This window comes from Protobothrops mucrosquamatus, unplaced genomic scaffold (assembly GCF_001527695.2).
Source record: "Protobothrops mucrosquamatus isolate PMUCROS unplaced genomic scaffold, P.Mucros_1.0 scaffold406, whole genome shotgun sequence".
In the NCBI taxonomy this organism is placed as follows: domain Eukaryota; kingdom Metazoa; phylum Chordata; class Lepidosauria; order Squamata; family Viperidae; genus Protobothrops; species Protobothrops mucrosquamatus.
The window spans coordinates 877,882-888,953 of record NW_015386736.1 but is presented as its reverse complement, the minus strand read 5'-3'; the positions used below and the strand labels follow the sequence as shown (position 1 = coordinate 888,953).

The 11,072-nt window shown below is 45.7% G+C and overlaps 1 protein-coding gene and 1 long non-coding RNA gene across 2 annotated transcripts; one reads left to right on the top strand and one right to left on the bottom strand.

The window, feature by feature from the left end:
• Positions 1 to 220: 220 nt before the first annotated feature.
• Positions 221 to 3,396, bottom strand: LOC107287637. The gene is made up of 2 exons (XR_001548876.1): positions 3,033 to 3,396; positions 221 to 414 (listed from the first exon to the last, which is right to left on the bottom strand). It is a non-coding gene; the product is annotated as an uncharacterized LOC107287637 (long non-coding RNA).
• Positions 3,397 to 4,100: 704 nt separating this feature from the next.
• Positions 4,101 to 10,815, top strand: IRX1 (iroquois homeobox 1). The gene is made up of 4 exons (XM_015816160.1): positions 4,101 to 4,388; positions 6,903 to 7,905; positions 8,838 to 8,910; positions 9,284 to 10,815. The coding sequence occupies exons 1-4, from the start codon at positions 4,101 to 4,103 to the stop codon at positions 9,312 to 9,314; spliced, it is 1,395 nt and encodes a 464-aa protein (XP_015671646.1). The 3' UTR covers positions 9,315 to 10,815.
• The last annotated feature ends 257 nt before the right edge of the window (positions 10,816 to 11,072 follow it).

Below are 11,072 nucleotides of genomic sequence, written 5' to 3'. Positions count from 1 at the left end.
CACACACACACGCGTCGTGAACAACAAAAACCTGCCTTCGAGTCGAGGATTTCTTAATGTGGACAAGGCTTTTTGAAAGGGCCCCCTTCGTGTGAAAACGGGGGAGCGCGTTCAAGAAACCTCAGAAGTCCGCCTTTTCCTCATGAAATAAATGCAAGCGGCTGAAACTGGGGGCGCCCCTGAACGGCAGCCCTTTAACCAGGGACCGAGTCCCGTCCCGTTCAGTGGAACGCCTTTATTTCCCAATAAATAGGCATCGGGTCCACTTCGGCTGGATGGCGCCTTCCGTCTAGGGTCGTCCCTTTCAGATCCGTTCTATTTTTTTGTCCCAGCTCGTCGCCTTCGCCTGCTCCTTCGCACTTTAATCCAGGCCTTCTTTTCTTTCTTCCTCTGTCGGTTGATGGGACGCCTTGTCTTAAAAAAAATAAATAAAATAAGTGTTTCAATCAAAAGGTTGGTAGTGTCGCTTGCACTCCTTTTTAAAAGAGCCTATTCGCAAATTAAATTCCACAATTCCAGAAAAGTATTGTGTGTGTGTGTGTGTGTGTGTGTGTGAGAGAGAGAGAGAGAGAGAGAGAGAGAGGGAGGGAGAGAGAGAGAGAGAGAGAGAGAGAGAGATCATTTGAAAGAGAAAGCAGAAAAGGAAACTTTACACAGCTCCGACTAACTTTGTGTCAGAAATCCCACAAAAGAAAAATCCTGAATACAATCCAGCATTCAGAGTGGCGGCGGTTTTTCTGACGTTCTTCCTCTTTCGGGAAGGGACGGTAAAGGGTAGGAGAAGGGGGGAGGTTTCAGCTTTCTTAAGGCTGAAGTCCAGATTTTCCCGGCTTTCCCAAAATCGATTTAAGTTGCACTTCTATATCTACTTACCTCGAAGAAAAGCACTACTTCATAAAAGAGATGGGTGAGTTGCAAAGCTGCTCTGTCAATGTGTAGGCTGTATACACCCTTTAGACGGAGGGCTTCAAAATCCTATGGAAGTCTGTGTCATTGAATTGGGGGGGAGCATATACTTCTCTCCCCAAAGTGTGTGTGTGTGTGTGGGGGGGTTAATCTGGACTTTACTTAATGGAAGGAATGGGAAAAGGAAGGTGGCAACATGGGGGCAGTTATCGTATAAAGGCCAAGTAGAGATCCACAGGTAAAACAAGGGGTGCCTGCAATGTCAGAGAAAGAGAGAGGCGCAATGGGCCTTGGAACAACAAATGAAGCCAAGAACTTAGCTCCTCAGAGTAACTTCTACTTATAACTAGGCAAGCATCTAGCTCCTCTCACGTTTTTTTTTTTAGGTTCTTTGAGAACCGAAAATCTGTTTGTCACCTGTTTGTCACCGTTGCTTCTTCTTCCTCCTGTCTCTTCCCCTCCCTTCCCCCTCGCCTTGTATGTGTGTGTGTGGGGGGGGGGACAGTGAACCTTTCCCTTCTTCCACCTTGAAGCTTCTCTTTTAACCTGGCCCAGGGACTACTGCAGTGCAGTCTATCCTGATTTAGGTGGCCACCTAATTTAAGGACCCTTAAGCCAAATCCCCCCCTCAGGGATTGACCAGACCTACTTGACTTGAGTGATTTAAGGAAGGAAGGAAGGAAGGAAGGAAGGAAGGAAGGAAGGAAGGAAGGAAGGAAGTTGTCCTGGTTCTTCTATTTTGCTGGCTCAAAATAATAGCTACAAGTCCCACTGGTCTGAGTTAGAAGAACTTCACAGGTGGCTGGCTTGTGACCCAAATCTTTTATTTTCTCCCTTGGAGTTTGGCAATGGGTAGACCAGTAAGAGGCAAGAAGTCGCCTCCAGACTCCTAGGAAGAAAGCTTGAACAGAGAAGAAATTAAGAAGTATTCAGGACGAATCCAGTGATGCCAGTAAACCATTCACACAATGCACAACTACAGATTAGTGGTTTGGATGTGTAGCCAGTTAAGGTGCATGATGCGCAAGTTTAAGCCTAGGCTTGTTTCTTGCATTGATACTTTACTATTTAGATCATCACCTCCAGATCATTTCAAATTTTTATCAAAAGCAAGGTATGGGGAAGACTTGAGATCGAGTGCTAATCCAAGTAGAATAAATAATCTGTGTTTGAAGTAGAAGCAAGAGGGGAAAAACGAAAAAAGCAGCACCTGAAATATGAATTAATCCAAAGAAGGAGGGTCGACATTCACACATTTCTATTTCCTGCCTTCCTGTAGTTAAGGGGCCTAAAAGTGACATAGGTGATTTACAGGAATTGTAAGATTTACAGGCTACTTCTGCTTTAGCGGATATCGTAATGGCTGTTTCTTTGTGGTTGTAAACTTGTATAGGTTACGGCCACGTTGGAAACACATCTTAGGCCAAGAAGGCAAGGGGGAAGTAGTTGACTTCTGATGTCCCACTTTGTAGGAAGCTTCCTTGAAGACCACGAAGCCTCATTGTGTGGTGCGCCGTCTACCTTCTGCAGAGCTTGGAAAGCCACACAAAACGAGCCCTCTGGGTTAGCTTCAGCAAGAATTACTTGTTGTAAAACCTTCAGACGGTCGGGACTGCACACTCTCTTCCCCGGTTTAGAAACGGGGTGGTCTCGCTTCTCTGGATGCTGGTTGGCGGGAATTAAGCACCCCATGACGAGCCGTCCAGGAGGACGGGCGGAGCCCCTGCGGTCTTTGCTACCTTGCCCAGGAGATACAAAGGCGCCTTCCACTCCAGCCGGGAGAAAGAGCTCCGCGGCCTGGCTTCAGGGCCCGAGCGAGAATGGCAGGGACCCTAGAAGAAGGCAGCGGATCGAAACCGGAGAGCAGAGAAGCGATGCCAAGGCCACGCCACGGTCGTACAAAAGACAACAAATTGTGCACCGCTAGGCGGCAATTTCTTAAAACGAAGAAAATGGTGCGCTCCCCGCGCCTGCCGTTTTCTCCTGGAGGTTTTAGAAAGCAACAAAAAGATCTCCTCTTCAACGCTGGCGGGCTTCCATCTTTACTCCCATACAAGAACGCGAGGATTTTTTAAAAGTTTATTTACTGCAAAGGCAGATGAGGAAGAGAAGAGCACAGTACTCACTTGTTTAGTATGGCAAGGAAGAGGTTTCTGGGAAGAGCAGCTGGAAGGTTTAATTCTGGGTTTGCGCTTACTGCTTCGATTAGAGACTACGACCCAAACAAAAATGAAAGTCAGTGGAAAGTAAGTGGCAGCTCCACCCTTCCAAAAGTGTAACTTCCTCACTGGCCCATTCGCTTACAGCCGACTCTGAGCCGAATTGCGAGGAGTCAGTTGTAAGCGCTGGAGAAAAAAAAAAAAACCCCGACCCCGTTTTTGTTTTGTTTTGTTTTGTTTTGTTCGGAAGGGGACACACTAAACAGCGAAACCCCAATGTTGGGCAGCTGTAAAATCGTGTAGACAGGTTGTCATACAGCAACGGGGGCTTTAAATACGCACGCACGCACGCACGCACACCCCCGCCCCGCACAGCAGCTGCGCGCAGGCACGCATACACACTCTCTCTCTCTCACACACACACACATCAGGGCGAAGTGGTCCTGGCAGGATTGCTACACCACGTGCTCCGCGGAGGGGGGAACGCGGGGTCGGGTAGGCGGTGCTTGGAGCTCAAGTGGGTGCCAATCAAAGCATCAACTTCAAATTGTATCTGAAAGATCAGCCGAGGACCTTAGGGCAGGCGCATCAGTCGGAGCTCAATTGTTGATCAGATCACATCTAAGGGATTTAGGAGCGCAGACGAGCCGAGATTTGAGGGAAGACGCCCCACCGAGTTTACCCACACGCACTGCGGCCGCCTCCTCCTCTTCCTCCTCCTCCTCCTCCTCCTCTTTCCACCGCCTCCTCCTCCTCCTCCTCCTCCTCCTCCCCCTCCCCTCTTCCCCATGCAAATTCTCCGATCCGTCTGAGCGGGAGAGACGGGACCGATCGCAGAACCAAAAAGAAAACCAACTCGGACGGGGGCTTCTCTCTGCCTGCCCTGCCCTGCCTGCCTGCCCTGCCTGCCGCCCGAAGCAGTCAGGAGAACCCGGCCGGGGCGCTTCTCCGCCCTCCGCTTGCCGCCCGCCGACCCCTGGCTCGCTCTTGCCCCGTCGGCGGTGCGTCCGGTCCCTCCCCGCCCGCGCGCCCGGGATGTCCTTCCCGCAGCTGGGCTACCCGCAGTACCTGAGCGCCAGCCAGGCCGTCTACGGCGGCAGCGACCGCCCGGGGGTGCTGGCCGCCGCCGCCGCAGCAGCAGCAGCCGCCGCCGCCGCCTCGGGCCGTCCAGGAGGTGCCGAGCTGAGCAGCGGCTCCACCGCCGCCGTCACCTCGGTGCTGGGCATGTACGCCGCCGCCGCCGCCGCCGCCGGACCCTACAGCACGGCCAACTACAGCGCCTTCCTGCCCTACACCGCCGACCTGACCCTCTTCTCGCAGATGGTGAGTCTGGCCTCGATCGGACGCGGGAAGGGGGGACGGAGGGGAGGGGAGGGGGGGACGCGACCGGGAGCTGGGGAAAGGTCGCCACTTTGGCAGGCGAAGGTCTCCCCCTCGTCCGGGCCCTTTGCTTTCGCCACGCTCCTCCGCTGTCCAAGCGGGGGCTCCTTTCTGGGGACTCGCCTTCCTCGTATCCGGGCCCGCGGCGGGTCTCCGGGACCGTCTCCGAGCCAGTTTTTGGCTCCGCTTTTGACAGGTCGGTCTGGAAGGGCAAAGCGCTCGGTCGATCCGGGGCGCCCTTCTCGGGCTTCTCCGCCTTGCCGTTGCTGCTGGAACTTGGGAGATTTCCTTGATTTTTTTTGGGTGGCCGGGAAAGCCGCGAGGTCGCCGGCCTCCCCTAAACGCCCCCGAAGAAAATCGGACCGGGATTTCTCCCCCCCTCCTCCCCTCCTTTCCTCCCTTCCTTCCCGCGCCGCTGCCTTTTTTCCAAGTCTTGTCCTAATTTCATAAAATCACTCTCGCTTTTCATTCGAAATGAAGGAATTGACTTGCGGTGTTAATTCGAGTCCTCATTTAAACCACGGTTACAGATCCATTTGAATCCCTCTCCCCCACCACCCCCTGTTCAAAATGGCACATTTATGGCGATTATTATTATTTTTTTGCAATTTAATTTAAATGAAATTAGCTGCTTATTGTTCTTGTTCTTTGATGGCTTTTATGCGGACGTGTTTTTTTAGGATGTTTTCAGAAGAAACGGGTTTTCTCTTTCAGGTTTATTGTTTCGCAGGTTTTATGTAGCCGCACTTAAATGCTAAACAGATATGAAACAATTGCGTGTATAACTTGTCCTTGATAGATTTACTGTCTGTTATTATGTTCGTGGTGTTTAAGGATGATTTAAATTGAACAGAAAGAAGTAAATATATTTAGTAAGGTAATGTCATACCTACCTTTGACAAAAAAAAAAAAAATCACTGAAAAATGAAATACAATCTTTGTAAAAAAATAAAAGAAATCCTTAGAAAAGCATCTTCATTCAACTGTATACAGCAGGCAGTGGCTGAAAAAGACCATCTATTTTCACTTACTGTCCACCAGTAAATGATAAGTAGAAGCAGTAATGATTTTCAAGTGGCTACTTCAAAAGAATTCCCAACAGGGGAATACAGAATTTATCATTTCGACAACCAGAACAAAAATAGCTCTGTGAGATAAGGGAATATAGTGAGTAGACTCTAATAGAGTTATTATTAAAAAATTACATTTTGCTTTTTCATAGAGTGTATACGTCTGTATTTCCTTTTTACAATTGCTTTTGCAAACCTGCTTGGGGAAAAAAATCAATGTCTTTGCAAAGGAATCTTTGGCTTTTTCACTCTGGTGATTTTTAAACATTTTAAAAAGCTTGATCTTCTATTTAAAACACACACATACACCAACACACAGAGGAGGAGAACTTTTGACACTGATAGGAAGCAGAGGGGAATAAAAAGCCTTGTTTCTCCTCAGGGTACACCTGATTCCTAGAAATCAGAACCTGAGGCTTGAACAGGCTCCCCCCTGAAGCTCCAGGAACAGTCATAAAATAACTGCGTGTTTGTATGCACTTGCTTAAATTCGCAATTGGTGGTAATAATGAGGCCTAATGTGGTTGTTGGAAGATAAAATGTTATATACCAAAGACTTGATGGGCTAATTTGATTTCCTTGCTTTACTGCTGATAATATATTGATTGAAAATAAATCACTTTCACTAAAGACGTTCAAAGTTGAGGGGGGGGAGGGGATATTTTGTTCCACTTAGAGGAAATAATTTCTGAGAAATAACTATACGAATGCATGCATTATTTTTATGCTACTAAAAGCACGAAGTGGCTGAAATGGAGGGACAAAGACATCCTATTGTGAGCTAAAATCTTATATCCAATTTCCTGTGAGTAAGGTCCTTGAACTCTGGAAATTACTTCTGAGTAGGCAAGCCGTATCATACTGCTAAGCCCCTATGAAAGATTTATGTGCTTAATTTTTTCCCCCCCACCGAAATTAGTATGATTTCAGTGTGTTTAACTCTGGCGGGATTGATTTGTGCCTTATCATTGTCCTTGTGTGGTAGAGCAAAAGGGAGATTCAGCACAACTCCATTCTCTTCCCTATCTCTCTTTAAACTGCTGCCAGGGCTGAGCAAGAATCGGCCTGGGCCGTCTGTTGCACTAGACATGCCCCAGCAGCCTGTGATGATGCCCTGATACTATCTTTCTCGTTTGTGGGTTGCCACTCTTTTTTTTTTAATAGCATAATAAATATTGCCTCCTGAATCTGGGTTTCAGAAATGAGGCTGGTGGGCTTTGGTGGAGACTGAAGGGAGGGAGGGAGAGATGGAACATCTTTCCCATTCTTTTTATCTGAAAGAAAAATAATTTGGGACAGCTTTGCTGAAGAGACTGGAAAGGAAGTAATTGAATAACTTCCTCATTCTTTTTTTTTTTTCTTTTCTGCTTCTCTGAATGTCTTCCAGGGTTCCCAGTATGAACTGAAGGACAACCCTGGAGTCCACCCTGCTACCTTTGCTGCTCATACCACTCCTGGTTATTATCCTTACGGGCAGTTCCAGTATGGGGACCCAGGAAGACCTAAGAATGCCACCCGAGAGAGCACCAGCACCTTGAAAGCCTGGCTGAATGAGCACCGCAAGAATCCCTACCCAACCAAGGGTGAGAAGATCATGCTGGCCATCATCACCAAGATGACCCTCACACAGGTCTCCACCTGGTTTGCCAATGCCCGGAGGAGGCTGAAGAAGGAGAACAAGGTCACATGGGGAGCCCGGAGCAAAGATCAAGAAGACGGCAATCTCTTCGGAAGCGACAATGAGGGGGACCCTGAAAAAAATGAAGACGATGAAGAGATTGACCTGGAGAGTATTGACATTGACAAAATTGATGAGAACGATGGAGAGCAGAGTAATGAGGAAGAGGAAGAGAAAGTTGAGCTCTTGAGGCAAAGGAGAGAAGATGTCCATTTGGAGAAAAATAAGATCTTGCCGATACCAGGCTCTGAAGGACTTAAACCCAAGGAAACCTTGCCATTGGGCAAGGAGGCCTCAGACGACCCTACTCGGATCTTGAGCCCCAGCAGACAAAACACCCTGCAAGGCCCAATGCACAACAAGCCCAAGATCTGGTCTTTGGCAGAGACTGCAACTAGTCCCGATGGAGCCCTCAGCAAGCCAGCTCCTCCTTCACCTCCTGCCCAAGTGAACCACACTTCCCCCCAGCTCCAGCATCCAGCTTTCCTTCCCAGCCATGGACTTTATACCTGCCAGATTGGCAAGTTTCACAACTGGACAAATGGGGCGTTTCTCACCCAAAGCTCCTTGCTAAACGTGAGGTCCTTTTTGGGAGTTAATCACCACCATGCTGCCCATCACAACCATCACCTTCAAGCCCAGCAGCCACCTTCAGTGTTAACAGCACTCAGCACTGAAAAACCTTCTGAGAGGACCAGCCCCAAACACATAGGTAATGTTTGAAACAGGCAGATAAAGAGGCTCCTTGCAAGTGGGTTGGTGTGACCCTTTCAAGGTAGTCCAAAACCAGGAAACCAAAACCCAAGAATATTAACACTACCTTTATTGTGAGTTCGTAGTACCTCTTCCCCTGCCTTTTATGTTCCAGAAAACTGGGGGGTGTCAATTTTGAGAAGCTTTCTCCCACCCAATTCCTGCTTTGGACTCAGATTACTCTTTTCAGACTGTTGTTCAGGCTGTGTCTCTTCCTCCTGTCTCTCAAGGTTATTTTCACAGCACATTACACTTGGGGATAAGTCCCACTGAACTGGTATTCAGCCACCTTGGTGCTGTAATTTTTTCCCCTCTCTCTCTCTCACTCTCCCCTATGAAACCTCAGGTCCTTGAATAGAGCCATAACTGCTAGGTTGTCCTATGACAGGGAAGCTGCCTTACACAGCTCAAGTGGATAAAAGGCTAAGAAAACTGGGATAGTCCAAATTATTCTGTATTAACAGGACTATCAAGGCTTTCGGCTTCTGAAAAGCATGAAGTGTGCACAAACATATTTAGTTGACTTTGGAGGGGGAAATGGTGAGACCTTCTAGTATTAAATGACTGTTAAATGTATTAGATTAATAATAAAAAAAACCTGTATCCATTGTAGTATTGCAAACATAAAGAAATGTTATTCTCTTCACACAGCTGATGGGGAAGTCACTGGGAAATTTCCTGGTAGATACAAGACTTGAACTGGGTTTCTAGATTCATGTATTAGTCACTCACCCAATAGACTATGCCTTTAAAAAAAAGGGGGGGGGGTGAGATGGTGGAATAGTAGTATTTATTGTGTACACTATCTGTCTTTGGCTCTACATGCGGTGTAGGTAAATTTTGTTAAAGTTCTTTTTCTTTTCCTTTCTTTTCTCTTTCTTTCTTCTGCAGAAAGAGAAAATGTAGCAAGAACCGACTCTCCGCCTCAGCAGTTAAAATCCCCCTTTCAGACTGTCCGGGACAAGTGAGTTCTTGTTCAGTGAAATTTACTTAAAGGAAAGAAAGTGCTTGGATAATGCAGACTAATCCAAGCACACCCTCATTATCATAAATCAAAGCAACAATCAAGCAATTCAGTAGAGCTTTTCAAAGTGGTATAACTTACAAACTATATACTTTCGCCTGGAAGTTTTGTGTGTGTGTGTGTGTGTGTGTGTGTGTGTGTTTAGAAACTGACTTCCCCCACCACCAATGTCACATTGCATTTCTATTGTGTGTGTGTGTGTGTGTGTGTGTGTATCCTTTTTTTAAAAAAATGTAGTCAGTTCCCTAATGCAGATGGGCGACAAGTAGCTGAGCTTTCACTGATAGATGGTTCTGTCTTTTCTTCCCAACAGCTCTTTGACTCAACAAGAGGGAACATCGTGAATTTTAACAACTCTCCCTTCTGCTTGATTAAATGTTTTGGGGGGTTTTGTTTTGTTTTTTGTTTTTGTTTTTATTTTTTTTTTGATGGAAAAGGAAATTTCACAGACTGGTCTAAAGAACAAAACAAAAATGGAAATGCTTTAAATGACTCCCATCAATCTCTTTTTGCAATAAGGTAGTAGCAATTCATAAAAAAAAAAATCCAGCTCCTTAACTGGACTCTTCCGGTTTCCATTATTCCATTTTAAGAAAGTGTAATTCTAACCTTGATTGGGTAAATTGTTTTTGCTAAAGGTTTCTCATGTGATTGTGTTCTTCTGTATATAAAGTGGTTTCAAATTGTAAATAGCGCCACAGCAAAAAAAACTTGTCTAAATCATATATTTTTGCCTAATAAACAAAAATGAAATTACGACTTTGCCCTGCATAAGTGACTTTTGGTTTTGCATATGGAAAACTCAAGGCTTTTATTGTTTTCCATCCAATATTAGTAGGGCTTTAAGCACTAATCTGTTCAGTTGATAGATTAATTGACTAAAGCTTGGGTGACTAATTATGAATATAACAGAACTGGCACACTTTAAGTAATTAGCCGTGTGGCTAAAAAATTATTTAACAGAGAAAAAGGGTTTTTTTTCCCCTTCTAAAATTTTTGCACCTAAACATTTTAGCTATTTTAAATTTCTAAAAGTACTTCAAAATTATATTGGTTCTGTGATATTAGTAGTATGCAAGTTGAATTGATTACGTTTAATCAATAAGTAATTATTGTACTGCCCAGTCTACTCAGACGTAAATCCTATTGAACTAAATGAATGTCACCCTCAGGTGCTATATTTAGAATTGCAATCCTGGGTTAAAATGGCAGTTGATGGATAAATTATTTAAACTCTACATGGTCAACATTAAATACTTATGACAATTTCCACAGCAAATGGCACCTTAGAGCAACTCGCATTGTGTACTTTTTCATAATTGTGAGCTTTCTCATTTAAATCAAAGTGTGCTTTATTTGAAGGGGGTGTCTGGAAAGGACCTGCAAATGTGTTGCTTTTTTTGTGCTAGAGAAAATTAATTCTTCCTTGAAAGGGGAAAAGGCTGCTGTATAATTCTTTTCTAATCCAAGCGCCAGGTTCAATAGAGAGGCCTCTGTACAGTATTAAGTGGCTCTTTATGTTGAATTGACTGCAGAACTAGTTTACTCCAAGGCTGAGGGGTGAGATAGGAAAACAGACATAGAGAAAATAAAACTGGGGTGTCAAGATTGAGTTTTGAGATGGAGAAGAGCCTTTGGGAGTCTCTCCCCCCCCCCGTGGAATTTTAGCTTGTAATCCTTGTAGCAAAAGAAAAAAGGAACTGTAAATCATTGGCCTTCTTAACAAGGGGGGAATGAGAGAGGAAGAGGCAAGTTCCCTCAAACTTGGCTAATCTCCCAAAGATTAGCCCTTGCAAAAGGTGCAATATTTTTCCAGAGGCTCCCAATCTCTCCACCGACTCTCTCTCTCTCTCTCCAGCCACCCCCCCCCCCAGTTTTCTCTTTTTCCTAAATGAGAATGCTAAATGAGCATTGAGGTGCTAATCAGATACCAGATGGTTGTTGACGGTGGAAAATGGAAAGAAGCAGCTGGGAAAGTCATTAAAAAATCATGCTGGAGACAGCCTATCCGAACTGTGCCATCCTCGGAGCAGGACTTGTCGGAAATCAGAACGAGATTTGAAATCAAATATTAATAAATTCCCCCGTCAAGGGTGACAATA

Coding starts and splice junctions, on each gene's coding strand:
- IRX1 (XM_015816160.1), top strand. CDS start 4,101: ATGTCCTTCCCGCAGCTGGGCTACCCGCAGTACCTGAGCGCCAGCCAG. Junction 7,906..8,837: donor GACCAGCCCCAAACACATAG/GTAATGTTTGAA, acceptor TTTCTTCTGCAG/AAAGAGAAAATGTAGCAAGA. Junction 8,911..9,283: donor TTTCAGACTGTCCGGGACAA/GTGAGTTCTTGT, acceptor TCTTCCCAACAG/CTCTTTGACTCAACAAGAGG.